This window comes from Cyprinus carpio, chromosome A13, assembly GCF_018340385.1.
Source record: "Cyprinus carpio isolate SPL01 chromosome A13, ASM1834038v1, whole genome shotgun sequence".
Taxonomy (NCBI): Eukaryota; Metazoa; Chordata; class Actinopteri; order Cypriniformes; family Cyprinidae; genus Cyprinus; species Cyprinus carpio.
In genome coordinates this window covers 6,086,485-6,106,610 of record NC_056584.1, presented here as the reverse complement: position 1 = coordinate 6,106,610, position 20,126 = coordinate 6,086,485, and the positions used below count along the sequence as shown (strand labels likewise).

The 20,126-nt window shown below is 37.7% G+C and overlaps 1 protein-coding gene across 4 annotated transcripts in view; it reads right to left on the bottom strand.

Annotated features, from left to right (window-relative positions):
• Positions 1-20,126, bottom strand: part of LOC109045958 (tight junction associated protein 1 (peripheral)) — an 85,892-nt gene that overhangs the window by 23,790 nt on the left and 41,976 nt on the right. For 3 of the 4 annotated variants that reach the window (XM_042768472.1, XM_042768475.1, XM_042768473.1), the window contains 3 exons: positions 15,865-15,924; positions 10,026-10,221; positions 7,319-7,347 (listed from right to left, as the gene is read on the bottom strand). In XM_042768472.1, coding sequence (XP_042624406.1) covers positions 7,319-7,347; positions 10,026-10,181 — 185 coding nt within the window. In that variant the 5' untranslated portion in view covers positions 10,182-10,221; positions 15,865-15,924. The remainder of the gene's footprint in view (positions 1-7,318; positions 7,348-10,025; positions 10,222-15,864; positions 15,925-20,126) is intronic. The other variant, XM_042768474.1, reaches the window with a different exon arrangement.

Here is a 20,126-nt window from a genome sequence, read left to right as displayed (position 1 = left end):
AAAAACACAGTGTTCTGTTGTTATTATGAGTGTATACAAATAAAAGTAGACCCTTTACAGATGTATTGCTCTTATCTGTACAATCAAAAATGATGGAATAATATAAAGTTCATGTCGGCATTATCAGGGAAAAAAATGCCACAAAACGTGCCGCATTCATCGACCTCAGAGGGTTAAAAATATAATTAACAAAAATAATGCAAAAATACAGTTTCATGGCCTGTACAACATATTTACGCCTGATAAATATTCTTAATTGCCAGACCTTATATACTCTCTCTGTAATCTTAACAGTCATGCCAATAAAGCACTGTGGACTAAGAAATAACAACAGTGCAAAACTAAGAGGACGGCCAGTAAACAAAACACCCTATAGACTCTATTATAGGACTGGAGGTGCACCTCAGCTACAAGAGCTTTCACAGCCTACATCCAAAGTACAGGGAGAAGGTGTCAAACACATAATGATGCCTCAGCCTACACCTCAGTCAAGATTCCTGAAAGCTGCCAATTACTCCAAAGATAACCACATCCATAATACTTTCAAGCAACCCGAAGGTGATGAAATGGGGACTGGGCGGCTGAGGCACGGTTTCCAAACCTGATGCACAGACAACTACATGTGTGCAAAACACTGAACGATTCTGAGCCCGATGATTAAAAGGCTCTCTGCAGTACAACATTAGGCTAATTGTTGTGCATACTGACAGTGAGTTAAGTGTTAGTCATGCAGGTGTGTGAAAGTGTGAATAGGAGGTACAGGAGCAGTGTGTGTGTGTGTGTGTGTGTGTGTGTGTGTGTGTGTGTGTGTGTGTGTGTGTGTGTGTGTGTGTGTGTGTGTGTGTGTGTGTGTGTGTGTGTGTGAAGAAAGCAGCTGGTTCTGTGGTGAGCTGAATGGGCAGCTGCAGCTTTTGGGGGTGGATTTCCATTTATATGTCAAGCATCAAACTTTTGGATAAACAGATATGAATGACAAAGGGTCTGGAACTATATAGTGCTCACTGTCTTGTTTCCCTCACAGGATCAATAATTGAGTTATTCAGAGTAATAACTGAACTAATCTGTACTGTACATTTTTTTTTTCCTTTTTATGTGCTGATATAATTCCACAGATTTCCCCATATATATATATTATCACCATTATCACCATTAAGCTTACATAATACATACTTTTTTATTGTATACAGTATAATACACACGAAAAGAGGCAGAGCCTACTACAAAATTAAAAATTCAATGTAGAACTACATTAAAAAAAATTCAAACAGTTTCTGTGGAATTCTGCAGGTGGTAAAAAAAATTCATTTAAAAAACGTGAATGTTACATTGACTTTATTTGATTTTATTTAAGCTTCCTGACAACTGGGTCATTTGAGTAGATCCAAAATCCTGAAAAGATCTTCTTAGTCTGTGAAAGTTAGCTTTAATTTGGCTAATTTAATGAGTTCAATTCTTTTTATTTTTCAGTCAGTTCAATGTATCCATTTCAGTGAACTAACTCAAAACTGATTCATTTGTCATCACTATGTCCCAGTATGTCATTTTAATACATTAAATAATACATTGTAAGTCCCTTTGGAGAAAAGCGTCTGCCAAATAAATAAATGTAATTGTAATACTTTTTATAAAAACTATATGTTGCTAAAACCGCAGATGAACTGAAAGCCTATGTGTTGCTAAAACTTATTAAGATGAACTGAAAGCCTGTGTAAAAATGACAATGAATAAATACTTTCCGTTCTTGCATTCAATAGTGTAAAACACACCTTAATTTATTTTATTCAGACTTTGTATGGCATTTTTTTGGCCTACTTGATGTAATATATGGCCTACTTGATGTAATATAATGTCACTAAATACAAATATCTAAGACATATGAAGTAATGTAAATGATCAAAGAAAAGTAATCTTGTTTAAAAGTAATCTAGCAGCATCTTCTATCAAATTCATGTGGTTAATAATTACACAAAGAAAAGTACAAAACTTGATAGCAGTCATTATTTTTTTAAACAAAGGGTCAATAAATCACGGAGCTAATCACATCGTCACATCTTACAGTTAAACCTGTTCTCATAACAATTCTATCGAGTGCTTCAAACTAAATGAAGAATCTTATCAGGACCAGCGAAAGCCTGAGCAGCAGGGCATTTACACTTCCTGATGCCTGAAGCACAAAAGAGTAATTAAACTCTGGTGTAACGATGGGAGTTTAGACACGCTCCACCATTCAGGGAAGATTAGATTTTATTCATTATTACATGGGTTTATGTATGAACATACCCAATTCAAAAAATATCCAAGCTATCCCATTACTTTATATCACTTTTTTCTTTTAACATCATGAAGGGTTCAAATACTATTAATTTTTGCTACTTTTGGACTTCATAAACATAACTTAAATATAACTTAACATAATAAAGGTAGTGAGAAGCCTGATTGATTCAGTTCAGAATTCAGACCAGTGACTCCTAAATTCAATTCAGTCTAATTTAAAAACCAATTTTAAGGATTAATTAAAAAGAACTGAGCAAGTGACAGTACATTGCGCTGCATGTTCGTTTTTGCATGAGCTCAGTGTTTACAATGCAACAGAAAACTGTGCTGACTAATTATTATCAAGATATATGCATAATGCAACTGATAATATTTGGCCGAAACAGCAAAAATAATGACTTTCATGACAGTCATTGTTGGTTAATTAGCGCTTTTCTGATAATGTTTTGACTGCATCAGTGTCTCTTAAATGCACACAACATTTACAACAGGTAAGCATGTAAGCCACATTTATTTCAGTTTACATCTAAAGATTAGATTCAGATTAGATTAATGATTAAAGATTAGATTAGATCTATAAAACTAGATTCAGGTGCTTAATTTGGGTGCATCATTACAAGATAAAATTCTTTATTGTTATGTCTTTCATTTTCAGCCAAAAGAAAAGACATTGATAATGCAAAGAGTGACAGCTGATGAAATGGTTAAAAGTTTTTAAAGAGAAAAGAGGAAACACAACAAGTGGCTGCAAAACAAGAGTGCCCCTGTTCCAAGTCTCATCAGACGAATAGTGACAGCAGACAGACTCCTGGGAATGTAATTCCACACAGCAGCTCAAGTGCTATAATAACACATGCATGAAGGATTGTAACATCCAACAGACCACATAAATCAAATCTTTCATTGACATGTTATAGACCTAGATGGGGGGCAAGGGTTTTAAGCTATAAATACACCAATGTAACTCTTTTTAGTGGCAAATCTGCTCGCATAGTCACATGTTTTGAGTACAAATGGAGCAAAAGAACAAAGCAGATAAATGTAAAAAGCAAAGAGAAAGTGAGCATGTGTTTTTAAGAGACGTGCTGCACATTCCCCAAAGCACTTCTGAACCAAAAAACATGTGAAATCATGCAGCCTACTTCGACTGGCTTAAAATTTTCATTATTCGTCTGACATAAAAGATGCTAAATGAAATCTGTGAGGCACGCTCACACACACATTGTGTGCAAAACCCTAACATCTGTTTAGAAAATCCCCCACTTCATTGAATTGAGAACCATCACATACAGCTTTCAACTGTCGGTCACACTTTTCTGATTGTGCATATGCTGCTTTCAGGCATGTAGAAAAGTGGCTTTATCTGAAAATTAGTAAGAAAAAAAAACAAAAGAAAAAGACATATCATTTTATTAAAAAAAAAACACAAAAAAACAGAATATTAAATGTATATATATCGAATAGTATTAATTTGTTTTTGTTTTATTCAAAAACAAGGCTTATATTTTCAGTATAATGAAAATATATATTTATATATATTTATGTCAAGGAACGAATAGTATTTATTTGTTTTTGTTTTATTCAAAAACAAAAGTCAGTTTTTGGGTCTCTGTCTATGGTCACGTGACATAGTTGCACTTGTTCTTCGTGGCGACGTCTGAAGGAAAACAGCTCCATCCACATAAACGGTGTCTCGGCCAAATTGAATTACGTAAATATGAAAATAGAGTGAAACTGGAGTATGTTTATATGGAGTGTTCACATACAATTCAATATGCTTGTAAATGGCTCAGAGAATACTAAAATGAATAGAGCTGACAGGAACTATGAGTGAGTGGAACATGGCTGTTTTTTGACATTATTAATAACAACAAGTCACATGAATCTTGCAATGGAGATGTGCAAAGCTTCATTTCACACCCACATTACCACTATGTGTCTCTCTTTTGAACACAACAGAATAAATGCTTATACGTTCAGTATTATAAATCAATACAATTTAGATTCATAGTTATTGACTGTCAGTCTTGCGAAAATGATCAACAATATAAATATACACACATTTATATCAGTGCATCCCTTGAAATTATATGTGCACATGCAATATACAAACAGTTCCAAAGGACCAGGAGAAGCCTTTTCAAATCATGTGTAGACAGGGCTTAACGTTTGTTAGACTTGGACTGGAAGTTCCTCTTGTTTATCTTCCCCATGAAGGCAAATATTTTCACTAAATCAGGAAACTTACACCACACTGTTCTATGCAAGCTAAAAAGCAGACTTAAATCTTTTGACCTATTCCAAAACCTAGTGAGCTACATCCATAGGCAGCAATGGGCACAAGAACTGTGAACGGCATGTATTCTTATGGTTTAGTATTGTTAGCTAGCTTGTTAGCTTAGCAACATGCTAATATCAAACTCTTGCAAAGCAGTCACTTTTGAAGGTCGATTAATCTAAAATCCAAAGTATACTTCAGTTTCCATTTCAGTCAAATGTAATTTATGCAACATTTCAAACCTTTAACCCATGGGAGAAAATCAAGCCATGGCAACAGCTTAAAAGTAGCCAAATTCCATCAGAAAAAAAAAAAAAAAAAAAAAAAACCCTGCTGACTTGACAACCCTGCATATCCGATTCGAGCTGCAGGAGTCAGATTTGACAGATCACGGATTGAGAGGAGAGATGAATGACAGACCCTGCGGGAGGATTTGCTGCTCAACAGATCCTGAGCTCACTGACAAATATCTGATCTTCCTTTACACAGAGCGCACGTGATCGCAAAATGGAAAGTGAAAATGAACAGCGAGCACTCATTCAAAAGAGATTATATTCTCCGCATATTGACAGCGGCCCCCTGATGCGTGAAAATTATATGCAATATTAGAATGTTTGCGGGAGTGAGCGTGACTGGACACACTTCTTCAGGGCTCTAATTCAAAAACGCACACTAACGGCGACGGTAGAAAGCAAAACCCGAAATCTGACATTTTGGGCAGTTTAGAAATCCTGGCCAGATGCATTTTTCAAAGTCCAAAAAGAGGACATGTCCGGGAAAAAGAGGATGTATGGTCACCCTAACTAATGTAAGCGAACAGCCCAATAGATAACCTTTCCAAAAAAGGCTAAAATAAATAACATCTTTGCACTAGAGTTAAACTATAGTTGCAGGTAACTTTTAATGCACTGTTACTGTCTCCAGTAGTTTGTTGTTTTGTCTCATCTTTTTCTGCTTCGACTGTGAAAAAAAATGGGTCTTGTGGACAAATTCATGAGGGCAAAAAAAATTCATGCCGCATGTGAAAGCTAAACATACAAAGATTGCATGGATATTATAATCTGGCTGCATGGGTATAGTATGCACAAATTATGGTGATGATGAAATTTATGCCATGCACATGACATGCACATTTAGTGTACATAAAAACCACAGTATACTTAGGCTTAAGTGGGCAGTAGACAATGAGGCAGCTCACTAGGTTTTGAACAGAGTCAATGTGTGATGAGGAGAGATCTGCTAAAGTATAAAGAGCTCATTGTAACTATTTATCATTGGTCTCTCAGAGTGGTCAAATCCACAGGCAATCTCTTGTGTGTCAGTAGAGTACATTATATCAGACTCACAATGTTTTGTGTGTGTGTGTGATTTACACACAGCTTCAACAATTTATTCGAGATTTCCACCCTGAGGGAGTTGGAAACACATGATGGAGAAACCCATCTTCAGACTACACCCACCATCCAGCTCTCTCCACCCATCGAAACAGACAACTAGGCCAATCAATACAGCCGCCTGCCCGACTGTGTCCTGCACACTTCCGCTTGGCATCACATGAGTCAGACTCAGCTCTGTTAGGCTCCTGTCAATCCTACAAGCGAGTAATCTGGGATGGATTGCAATGGTTTAATTGACCATTTTTTACTGTGCCTTAACTGTTAGACAGTTCACAGGGTTGTGTTGAAACCCTGTCTGAAAATTTAGGACTCTTAATCATCCATTTTAATGCATTGTGACTGTATCACATAAAAAAATGTGCTTTTTTCCATTGAAATCAGTCTAGGTGTTGTTGAATGCATTTAAAACACCCAATACAGATCAATTAAACCAGCCAAATTAAACAAGGATTTCTTCCAGTTAGTCAAAAATTCATTTAGTTTGGGTCCAAAAGCCTTGCAGTTGAAGGTGATCCAAATGTGTGATACTTGTGGTACTTTTCAGTCCTTTCCCACTGTCTCCTACATTTTTTCTACTGTCCCATCCAGCAATGGCAATAAATAAATAAATAAATCTGGTAACCGACTAGTCAATTTTGAAAAAAAATGTAGTTTAGTATTCTCACAAGCACCATCTCTGTGTTGATGTCGGAGTGTGGCAACTTCAAGAAAAGCTTTAAAAAAATGAGAATAGCTTTTAAGCTATACCAGATCTAAGGTGCAGACTTTATAACGTTGGTTCCAGTGGGAGAAAAGCAGCAACAAAGGGAACACAGAGCAGGAAGAGAACATGAAAGCTAATGCAGTGCATGATAAAATGGCAGGCCTTGTGTTGAAAGCAGAACCTCATCACTAGTTAGGTGCACCTGCTGGTTGGTTTTGGAGCCTAGGAATCACTATAAGCCTTGAAAGGCGGCGAGATGTCTCTGATCAAAGTAAAATCAACCTAGTACCGCAGAGAGTGGGTGGAAGAGAGGACGTCTGATATCATTAAAAGGTGGGCACTCTTTCTAATTACAAAACCTCACGGCTTGTCATTCTGACAGTCGCCCAGCTTCTGACTGCTCATAAGCCCGAGACTCTCCCTTTCCTTCTGGAGCTTCTAGGCTTACAATCTCAAGATCCAATAAATAAACACCCTAATTGTCACATGAACAAATTAACAATTAAAAGGTCAGATTAACACTTTAACACTTCAGTGCGTGTCATAAATAATACAACAAATCTGAGTATTGAAACAAAGAAATCATACACTGCCAATCCATGTCAGCAACATCTGTGAAGACTAAAAATTCAAAACATCACAATGGAGAGAATAAAATCAACTTACTTGATCCTGTCGGCATCTGATAAGGACTCCTGTAAGAAACAACATTCATTTAAGTATATGCAAACTGAATATTGTCTTACACATAAATATCAGAGGAATTAGAGAGATGTATATTCCAATAAATATTTCATATTTCCTTAATACCCACAGTGCTGTATATTTGTCTTTTATACCAAGAAGGCAATCATGACATTCCCTCAAGAACTGAATCTGTACTGATCTTACAGTATGTGTGGCTGAAAAAAGTAATTTCTAAATGTCAGAGCAACCTAAAACACTGTTTTTCCGCATCTAACTAGTGATAAAGCAGTTTCATATTATTGAAAACATACAGTAGGAAACAGTTGTTTTGAAGAATAGACTTTTGTGGCTTCTAAATGTTAAGTAGACATTCAATCAATAACCTCTAAGACCTACATTATGGCATGTATCAGTGAAATATTACAGATTTATAAATGACCTGTATTTGTTGGTTAATTCATTTTTTATAATTGCAATAAAAAAAGCAAGGGATACAGGCCAAATTCACATGCCTAGTGAAGCTAAAATATTGGCCTGACTTTTTTCTTTTGACTAATGTAGAGAAAGCTTGTGAACAACTCTGTTTAAACACTAATTATGTATTTGGTTGTTGATGGACGAAAATCTGTTATCCAAATAAAACCAGAAGTAGTTTATGAAAAACTGTTACAGAAGTGACAATTGGTGATCATTAAACTTCAGTAAATGCTCATGTTTAGAGCTAAATATCCACAGCAAACACCAGAACAGTGAGATAGGGTTACTTGTCATGGCATTGATACAATATAGGAAAGGATTACCCAAAAATTCTTGATCATAGTCTACTATTAAGTCGTTTCAAACCTAAATGACTTTCTACTGTGGATTACAAAATAAGATATTCTGAAGACTCTCTATTCAAGCAATCTATACTACTCATGCACTATTCCAAGTGTTTGAAGTCACACTCAGATAAATCACCTTAGCTCTTAAATCTCATTTGCTTAAGCCAATATTCAAACCTTCCGCATGGAAATGTCACATGAGGTTTCATTCATTCATGCGGATCCATATCCTAACTGAACACAGCATAGCAAGTTCTTTTCTATGCAACTGCAAACAGCATTTTAGAAATACACCAATTATTGTATAGACTTCAGAACATTTGGAAATATAGTTCACAAATCATATGGACTACATTTATTTTTAACAAGCAGTGTCAACATTCTTCAAAATGCTTCAGGGAAGTAATTCCGTGGATCAACGTGAGGATGAGAAACTGATAATTCCTACAATATTTAGTTAATCTCTGAAAGAATACTGCAGTAGTATTCAGGCATACTTTTTTTAAAGGCATGAAATATGGTAGATAGTTTCTTCAATGCAAGAGTGGATTGTAAATGAGGAAGCGGTAAGGTCAAAAATGTTGTCAATGACATACCTTGATCTGTGATATTATGGAAAAAGCAGTCACTTGTGATAAAGGTGTTTTCTCACCCTCCACACGAATGGTGGGAATCTCACCCTTTGGCAGACCTGATTTATCTATATTGTCCTTTTGCAGGGCTCTGCTTTGTATATGGGACAATTGGTGGGTTTGAGGCTGGTGTTGCACCCAACGTGGAGTCCTGTCGCCCCATTCGGAATCATCACTGCCCCCAACTCTACTGTAAATCGGGCCTTCGGCTTTGGGACGGGCCCCTTCGCGATGAGGATCTATGTGTTGCTTTTCTGACACTCTCTCTTGACTGTCTGCTGAGAGGTGCCGTGTCTTGGGTCTTGCCTCCCTTGATTTCCTGCTGGTTCTGTTATGCTGGGTGGCCCATTCGTCCCAAGGTGGGCTCCACTCTTGCTTTTTGTCATGATGGTCCTTGAATTCATGTTGTTGGGGATTGCTGTGCTGCTTGATTTGGCTCCCTTTTGAAGATACAGCTGGAAGGTTCCCGCGCAGCAACCTTAGACTAGCAGGGCTCAGGACCCGGTAGGTGATTTCATCCAGAAATTGGGAAAATTTAATCTTTTCCTCAAGTAGCTGCATCTTCCAATCCGGTGGCATAGAGCTGGGAGATGTAGATGATGTGGAAGTTGCACGTCCCATGGGAGAGACTCGTACACCCTTCTCCCTGTCCAAGGACATACTTTTGGGCTTCCTACTGCGTCCACGACTTCGCGTCTGACCTAGCATCTCTGCCGACTTAGACTTGCGCAGACTGTCGGTGGAGTACACTCCCAGCTGATGAGACTGCTTGAGGATGCCCTTGGGTGGATGGGCATGCATCAGAGGTGCTGCATGGGGTGGGGACTGCTCTTCTTTGGGTGCAAGTATCTCTGCTTTCTCTTTGAAGACCAAGGAGCGCTCTGCACTCCTGCTGGAGTGTGACGGGGAGCTGCCTCGGATGCACTGCTGTGAGCTTTCTGAGGAGGTGAGATCATCGTCAGCAGAGAGTGCCAGTAGGTCATCGCTACGACTTACAAAGCGGTTCATTCTTTGTTGCCGGTGATGCTTGGGAGGAAGTCTCACGCCAAAAGAACCGTGGCTGAAGATCCGTGGTGGGGGGAGGACACTGAGTTCCAAGCTAGACAGGCTCGAGACATCCAGCTCACTGTCGGACGATTGCGACCACACAGGTCTCTCAGAGCACTGTGGGTAAGGGCCTGTAAACTGGGTACGCTGCAAAATAGTTGCATGATTTTGGAGGGAAATTACCTGGCAGGGGTCAGGCTGGGCTGACGGCGTAGGGTTGGCGGATGGCAAGGCACTCCCGCTAACATCCTCTCGAAATGCTGGCACGGTGTGGCGCGTCTCGCGGTGCTGCGGAGGTGCCTTTCGGTACGGTTTACGGGCAGGAGCAGCACTCGTCATTCTGGGAGATCAATGTGCTTCCAAACACCATCCGTTAGTCCTGCCGAGAGAGAAGCATGAGAAACCAAAGTAGCAGTAGCCTTCAGCCCTTTCCTGTGCAAAAATGTAGTCCCTTTCCTCTGTCTCGCTCTCCCCTGTGTCACCCTGCCTCTTCCTCCCTAAGCGTCAACGTCAAAAAAACAGTTGGAATCAATAGGCATTGATAAGAGCTTCACCACTGGGTGGTTAAAAACGCAACAACCAAAAAAACCCAGCTATGGCTGTAACAGACAGCTGGAGCTGATAGAGGGAAAACGAGGGGCAGAGAAGCCTCCTTAACCACCAAACATCTGCCTATACTTCGACTCTGACGTGGGGTGCTATTAAAATATGTGGGGTAAATTAAGGAAAGATGAGAATGGGTGAGGAAAGACAAAGAGAGATACCGGATACACGGTCTGATAGACACAAATATAGAGGCACAAGGGAAAAAAGTGGAATCGCTTTAAAGTGGGTGATTGATTACATGTTGGAGTGTGTTTTCAATAGACGAATTGTTAAACCACCGCCTGCATGACTCTTATTGATCAGGGGAAGCTATGATTGGAATGGGAAAAGTGGGTGTGCTGTTGGGATCCAATCACTTTCAGAGGCACCTAGGGCTGACCCACAGTATCTTCGATGTCAATCAAAATACACAAAAGTTCAATTTAAACAGAAGAGTTTTCTCTATGAAAGTTAGGTTAATTTGTAAAACAAAATTTAAATCCTATTCAAATCGAACAAGCTTGGGATTTCTTAACACAAGTTATTGAAATAATTACCTACTGTTTTTCAGCTAACTTGGGATCCTCTGGGAAATGTAATCTAAAACTGCTAGAAATGTCTATGACTGCAGTACATCATTTTTCACCTCACTTACTGACTATGCCAGAATACAATAAATGAAGCGAAATTTTGCACTACCTGGTGAGTATTTAGGGATCTAAACCTTATTGGTAACTTTCTATGTAAAACACCAGTATATATTTAACAGATTTTTTTTAATAATAGTTAACAATGGCCACTGTCATCCTATGTTAATATCTGTAAATGCGGTTTAGAAATCTAATCCTGTTCAAACAGTGCAAAGGTTATCCAGCAACACTATTGGATTGTAAGATGAACCCACTGCAGGTCTGCTAATGCAAAGAGCTCCCAAAAACATCTGCTGCAAAATAACGTCCTGTTTAAGCACTTGCAGTAACTAGGTTAACCTCACCCTGTAGATACAATATTCGACCATTCGAAATAATCACAACATATTACTTCATGAACCACTAACTAAAAAACTATTCACTTTTTGGCCAAATAAGTTTGAATCAGTGAAAGAAAGTAAAGTTTAAGATCACTCATTTTTGGTAAAACACTGCAACCGGTGCATAACACACAATAGAAGGCTATGGTTAGCACTCAGATTCTCTCCACTTCTTCTCGGGTCACACCTTCCCCTGCAGGAGAGCAGCTTTCTTCAATGGTGTGGCTATTTTTATAGTTCCTGATTGTTAATATGGGAAAAATTAAGGGAAAATTGGCTGGTGTGTCACAGTGTGGTGCCAATAAGAAATCAATGGTGTTCCCTGTGCATGCTGCTAATGTGCTGCGGGGCACAGGCTGGGACACACATACCCACATACGCATGTGAGGGGGTCACTGGCAAAAAGTGCCACTTATTGGCAGGCTAATTTTCCCTCTTGATGTCATTCTCTACCCAAAATGCACTAACACAACAGGCCTAAACAGTGATACACAGCAAGTAGAACTAAATGCGTTTGTAAATGCTGACTTAAAATAAAGTGACTTTAAGCAGAAACAACATCTGAACTGATAAGATATCTTATCCTCTATCTGAGGTCTCTTATCATTCACTGTGAACTTTTGGTCTCAAGTTCAAAATCTTCCTACACCAACAATGTAAACATCTTTCAGAATTCAATATTAAAAAAGATGTTGGGTACATAACTTGGTTTTAAAGTCACAGTTTGTTTTCGGTATAGCAAGGGAGGAAAAACTAAACAAAATTTCTTCTTTTTTCCATGTCTTTACATAAATGTAATAATTGTTTTTTGTAAAAAAATGTAAAAAAAAAAAAATTACAATATAAATGTAAAAATTATTTTTTTTAATTGCTACATTTTCTAAACATACATTAAAAACATCACTAGTGCTGTCAAAATTAGTTAACGCAGGCAATGCTTTTTTTTTTGTTCAGTTTAATGCGTTAAAAATATTTAACGCAATTAATGCAGGGGCGGATCTAGGGCCACCCCACTCACCACGGCTGCTTCTGTCTCTTTTTTTTTTTTTGACAAGAATTGTGTTTATATAGACGAAGAACGCCTTTACGACCACAACAAATGGAGAATTTCAGACACGCACTCCAACTTCACCTCAGCAAAGAATGGAAGCATGGAAAAGGTACAGGTGACGAGGAAGGTTCAGTGGTACAACAGTGAACTGTGGTCAGATAAGCTGTTGTCAGGCTATATGTCAGTTAAAACGATTTTTCCTGTCCTGTCAGCCAGTATACTGTGCTCGTCGCACATGCTCTTCAATTGCACGCACAAATGTGCTGGTCCGTGCTGTAGCCGGTGTCATTTTATATCAAAGTGTGAAAGAAACTATAAGCATTGCAGTGTCATAGTTATGTCATCAGTTAAGTCATCAAGTTACCAAAAAAAATGACAATTAAGCTGCCTTAAAAATGTGCTAGATGTAACTATTTGTTGAGTCACATTTAAGAACATGTCTTCTGAAATGGTTTTCAAAATTGTCCTGGAGCAGCCCAGCAGATGAGCCCAGTCTCCCTCATCTAACACACCCGATTCAGCACCTCTGCTCATTAGTAGAGACTTTAAGACCTGAAGCGGGTCAGAAAAGGTAAAGAGTTATGCAATATGATGTGTGTCCGTGTCATGTTCATCACCGGCAGCTCTTAAAGCAGCCAAAACAACCTAATAACCAGCTGCTGTGATGTCTGTTAATTTTATTTTTTTTTTAAATAAAACATCACAAACAAGTTAAGTAAAAATATAATTAATATATAGGCTAAAATAGTGTATACAGAATTGATTTCTAACGAGCTGTGGATGACTTGCCTGAGGTAAATGTAATGCTATATGTGAGAAGAGTCAGCAAGAATTGCTCCCTGATGATTAAAACCAACCTTCATCTTCCTCACAGGACAGCTGTTGGTGACAGGCATACACCTACTTTCAGAGACAGACAAACTCGACAACAACCACCACCTGAGATGCTTACAAAGTACACAACCGTGGTTCAATGAAAAACCTTAACCAAACTACGCCTGATGGCGTGACTCAGTTTAACCAACAGGAGTCTCTGTTCTAACATGCTGTAACTCAGAATGTATGCTGAATCTCTCACACCATTTGATTGTGCTTTAGAAGGTGTCTGTTGTTGTCTAAGAGTGATTCCAGCTCTTTCAGGACCTAATTCATTCTGGATTTCTGACACTTTTAAACATTGCATGCCCTAAAAAGCATTTCTGCTAAGCTTTATATTTGTCATGACAGAACTAATGACTGTGGGTGAGGGTTACAGCTCTATGAGAACAGAAGGTATGAAATTACAGTACATACTGACCTTCACACCATCACATGCCCACACAGATGCTGCATATCGTCATTTCAGAGGAATCTGACATTGTACATAAAGATTGTACACTTAATTAAACTGCTTTGATTAAACCTTACTGTGCTCCACAGATAACTCAGGCATGATCTCCAAGTTAGATGTGCTTCAATAGAGATCAAAATTGCAAGTATTAAAGGGGTAGCTCACCCAAAAATGAACATTTTGTCATCATTATCTCACCCCACAATCCAAACCAAAACAATACAATTTCCTCTCCTCAACTGAACACAAAAGAATAATAATAATATATGTAACCAAACAGTTTCTTGTCCCCTTTGACTTTCATAGTATTTTTACATACAAGTCAATGGCTACCGTCAACTGTTTGAGTACTCACATTCTTCAAAATATTTTTTGTGCTCAACAAAAGAAAGAAACTTATACAGGTTTAGAACAACTTGAGAGTGATTAAACGATGGCAATTTCCATTTTTGGGTGAACGGTCCCTTTAAAAAGACAGAATACCTAACATCACAAATTACGTCACTAACATCACTTGTTTTTTTTTTTTTTTTTTTTTAAATCACAAATAGAACTGGGCAGAATAATGAATAACAATAAAATATGTTTGGCGATGAGGTAAAATCAGCCTCCATTCTAAATCACAAGATAACTTTTTTTTTTTTTTTACTTTTTGTTCACTGTGAGTAAAGCATGGAGGTGGTAATATCCGGTTATAAGGGTGTTTCTCTGCAGCAGGGAATGGAGCACTTGTCAGGATAGAAGAAGAAATAGATGGGGCAAAATACAGTCAAAGTCTTGAGGAAAATCTGTTGTCCTCTGCCAGAAAATTTGTCAACGGGAAGAAGGTTTACCTTCCAACATGACAATGACCCAAAGCACACAGCAAAACTGAGAACACAGTGGTTGAAGGAGAAAGAAGTGAATGTTCTTGCATGATCTAGTTAGAGCCCAGACTTAAACCACACTGAAAATCTGTGGAATGACTTGAAGACTGCAGTCCACAAACAGTCATCATCAAATTTAACTGAACTTGAACAGTTCTGCACAGAAGATCAGGCAAATATTGCAAAGTCTAGACGTGCAAAGTTAGTAGAGACAGAGACAAATCCCAACAGACTTAAGGCTGTAAATAAAGCAAAAGGTGGTTCACCAAAATACTGACACAAGAGGGTGATCCTTTTTCCAACTCAGTGATTCTGTTTTTTTCTTTTCTTTTCTTTTTTTTCTGACATGTTGGTGTTATATCTTTCACTTGGATGTTATAAGTTGCACTGAGTAAATACAGCTGGATAAAACAAAAACTGTGTCCGTCCTCATTTCAGACTGTTAAGCAACAAAATGTGATTATTTTAAAGGTGGGGGGGGGGGTGATTATTTTCTATAGCCACTGTACACGTTGCTAAATTAAAACCAGAATAATCCTTACTAGCTTAATCCATTCTGGCTTTGTTAAAGATTCAGACTGTAATAACTGTTCCAGTAAATGCATTATGATGCATTTCAGACTGTGAGCTGATTTTGAATGTAGTTTAACCCATATTCAGTAAAAATAAGTATTTTTTAATTACTTTTTTAACAGCGGTTTCAGTTTAGGATTTTTAATGAATACCAAAAAGTAAAAAAATTTGGCTTTTCACATATTTGGACAGTATCTGTCATGCTTAAAAACAATGGAGTTTAACATTTCCCACAAAGTATAAGTGCATTGCATACATTTGCATACTCAATAAGACGACAGGATATTCAGAGTTAGCAGTCTGCATGTTTGTTATGTGGCCACTGAGCCAATGTGACACCCATTCCTGGCCAGATAAGAGTTCATGTTTAAAGCGGGAAAAAATTGTTCTAGAACAGCCAATTGTCAATAAATCTCTTTCATGATGCCTAAACTGAAGATGACTGTTTGAGAACATCATGAGACACAACTTTCTATCACAACAGAGCTCAGGAGAGGCATGTCATTTTCCAATTAGAGATACTTCTGGAGGCCGACTGTCAGCTACGCAAGATAAGGATGCACAAACACAATATATAATTTTCACACCTGAAACTGGAGTTGGTTTCAGCGGTGTCCTCATTCACAGGTCCTCAGGGCCCGAGCGCTCTGGAAAACACATTTGCTTGGGTTACTAAAATGTGATTTGTCACATTAGTCTATGAAGTGAAAGAGGTTAAAAGAAATATCAGCAGCTAAAACTTCCAGGACAAGAAGTGAATCTTATCCAGGTCACCTGGTAAGAAAATCCTGACATGCATGTAAATAATAAAGTCAAATTTATTTATACCCCAGGGGGTTATACAGAAAGAAAGAAAAAACAATATGCAAGGAATAACAGACAACAGACTGTTGAAATATTAATGTAAACTGCAAAACGACTAGAGAATATACAATGTACTAGTACTGGGTGACATCTCCTAAAAATTATATTTTTATGCCTTTTATCAACTATTTATCTGAATTTTTATGTAATTGCTTTTAAAATGAAAAATATATATATATTTTTTTCTTCTTCAGTCATGTGAACCATATTTCAACCGAACAGCCCATCCAGCCATTTAGACTGAAAACATTTATTGCAAAAAAAAAAAAAAAAGTAAAATGAAGCAAAAATCCAGTTTAAATATTTTCCACAATGTTTTCTCTCAAAAACATTAAGATAAACATTTAATTGCTTACATTAACTGATATATTTTATTTTTTCGCACCAATACATAGTAAAAATTTACTCATATATATTTTCATCAAAAATGGACAAGAACTTCACACTGGTAATGTTTTTGTGTGACAAGATAAATTACAGTTTTATTACTGTGATTAAATCACAGTTTTACACTGGTTCATTGAAACACAATGAACACACTTGACAGAAATGAATATCTTATTTTGGAATTTGGTACTGAGGTTTAAATCAGAAGCACCATTTAAAACATTTGCACGCTTATATCCTGAAACATAATGAAGATTCCAACTCAACAGTGAAAAATAACACACAGTAGCATCAGGATATTATAATATAAAACATCACATTAGCATCTGCTTTATGAATTCACAAACTTTGTCTGTATAAACTCCAAGTGAACTCCTGTTTTTTTTTTTTTTTTGTCTACCATGAGACACACATCACAAGTTATATTAATATTAATAATATCAGTCACCATATTCACACACGGCCTTCTCAGAAATCATCTCATTCAGTCACAACTCAAATCAATTGTTCTTCCTGTGCCTAATTAACACAGAGCATCCGACAGGTCTCCTCCCTCACAGTTACCACAGCACTGCAGACACACACTGTGACACTCTACTCATTACAGTCAATGACTGTATGGAGTGTCAGGGCACTGAAAAAGGGACATTTTGGTTAGTTATTACAGAAGGTAAAGTCGACTATGGTTTGAATGATATCTGGTACGTGTTCAGGGTAATAAGCAGTAAGATAAGATTAGATTAAAGACAATGCACCATAGTACAAAATAAAAAAAAATAAAAAATATTTTAAGTGTTTTAATCAAATGTCACAACAAAGGTATGCACAAAAGGAATTCAAGCAATGTGCACTGTTCTTCAGAAAAATCCTTCAGGTCCCACAAATTCTTTGGTTTTCCAGCATCTTTTGCTTATTTTGAAACCTTTCCAACAATGACTGTATGATTTTGAGATCCATCTTTTTACACTGAGGACAACTGAGGGACTCTTACACAACTATTACAGAAGATTCAAATGCTCACTGATGCTCCAGAAGGAAAAACAATGCATTAAGAGCCTGGAGGTGAGAACTTTTGAACGGAATGAAGATACCTTTTTCTTAATTTTCCTAAATATCATATTTTTTTTAATTTAGTACTGCCCTTCAGAAGCTACAGAAGATACTTACATGTTTCCCAGAAGACAAAATAAGTTCAATTTACCCTGATCTTCAAATTCAAAAAGTGTTCTCTATGATAGATCAATGCGCCACACTCAGAAATGCTCCTTTGAGGAGTAGTGTTGATTTATTGGACACATGAAAGAATGGTTTTGTGTGTGGGGAAATGGCACGTCATATTCTTGACATTCTTCACTTTGGTTATTTAGTAGCATGAAAAACAAAACGGTTATTCAAATGGCGATTAAATCAATTAGAGAAAGCGAGCAAAGAATGTTCCCCGTCACTTGAAACTGATTTTTTATTTACAAGCCAACGCTCACTGAAGCGGCATCCTCCCATCATCTGCCACTCTGTTCCATCAGAGGGCGCACATCAAAAAAGACTGGCAGATCACAGTACAGCCACACGCGTAGATTCAAGTGGATTTCTTTTCGGTTTATGCAAAAGGCAGAAATAATTAGGCTTATTATATCTAAAAAGTGAACTATTCAGTAAGATAGGGAATTATTATGAAACTAATGCAACTGCAACTTCAATCGGTTTCAAGCACTTTATTCAAAATTCAAGCATTTTCAAGGATTTCAAGCACCCGTGTGAACCCTGATATCGGAGTGATTTTGAAAGATCATGTGACACTGAAGACTAATGATGCTGAATTTTCAGCTTTTAACACAGGAATGAATTAAATTTTAAAATATAGTCAAATAGAATTTTACAGCATTACTATTTTTACTGTATTGGCCTTGGTGTAGCCTTCTCCTTAAAATATTTAAAAAAATCTTAGGAACCCCAAACTTTTAAAAAGCAGTGTGTCTGTATATGAACATGCACACCCTAATTCTAACCAGAGTGAACAGTATCAGGAATTGACAACAGAATATTCGTACATTAGTCCAGCCAAATTAACAAGACAAGTCTGTCAATCCTTGTTGGCAGGAAAAAAACTCAACACATGAGTCAAGGATTCAGTGACATCCTCACCATCACTGTGCAAACAACAGGAAACATGGATAGAAGATAAAATGATTCAGGGATCGTTTATCAGGCCAGCAGACATGATTATTCACTTTGGATTGCAAAACTGAATTCTTTATTTGCAAACATGTGTTCATCGACTGCTACGATCCTCAGTAATAAATAACAGAGTGATGTGTATGAGCACGCTTTTTAAACCATTTTCCTCCCTCCTTTGTCCTCCTCCTCCCCCTCCTTCATCAACTCTAATGGTGCGTTCACTCCAGACACGAATGAAGCATTAAGCGCGAGTGATTTACATGTTAAGTCAATGCAAAGATGCGATAGACATCCTGCGGCGCGATTTGCGCGAATGACGCAAATCGCGGGAGTTGAAAAATCAGAACTTTGGCAAAAATTTGCGCCGCGTTAACCAATCAGGAGCGTGCTCTAGTAGTGACGTGATTACGGCATAGCGAGCTGAGTCAGAAATCCGAACCAACAACCACTAAAGAGACATTAGAGCCAGTGGCAAATGTGAGAAGGACTAGCCGAGTCGAGACTGTTCTCGTCGGTAAACATGAGCACTGAGCTCCTGCTGATCGGGTGGAGCTAATTGTCTCCGAAATCGGCGAAAAACATTTTTCAATAGGCGCTGTCTTTATAAATAAACCGCATATTTGAGTTTTAAACAACTACATTCTCGCCTGAAATACTTTTAAAACTACATTTCATGACACTCTAACAGTAGTATTTTGAAAATTATCCGAATTAGCCAAATTTTTCATTAATAAAATTATAAATCTCAGTGCACAATTTGCCACAAAACAAACTGTCAAACGCATCTTATCAGCAAACACTCGTTTTCATCCTTCTCTCCACTCACTGAGGTAGAAGTCTCTAAACTCATCCTTTCCAATCATCCTACTACTTGTCCACTTGATCCTATTCCATCTCATCTCCTTCAAGCAGATGACACAAAAGAGCATACACAGCATACGGTGATATGGAGACACAGAGGAAACCGTTGACAAAGGAATAATTGAATAAAGTTATTTTTGTTTTCTTCGCTTACAAAAAGTGTTCCCGTCACTTCATATAACCCAGATTGCACATCTGATGACAGATGGAGTATTCTGACGATGACTTTCATACCTTTTATGGACCTTTACAGTGCTAATTACTTGGCAGTCTATGAGACAGTCTCAAGCCTCCAGGTTTTCATCCAAAATATCTTCAATTGTGTTCCGAAGATGAACGGAGCTTTTACGGGTTTGGAACGACGTGGGGGTAAGTGATTAATGACAAAATTTTCATTTTGGGGTGGAGTATCCCTTTAACCCAAATCTTTTAGAGAAGACCAGTTTCCCTTCTACCTTTCATTGCAAAAACACTTGAACAAGTTGTGTTCCAACAAGTCTCTGCCTTTCTCACAAAGAACAACCTCCTGGACATTAACCAGTCTGGCTTCGGAAGTGGACAT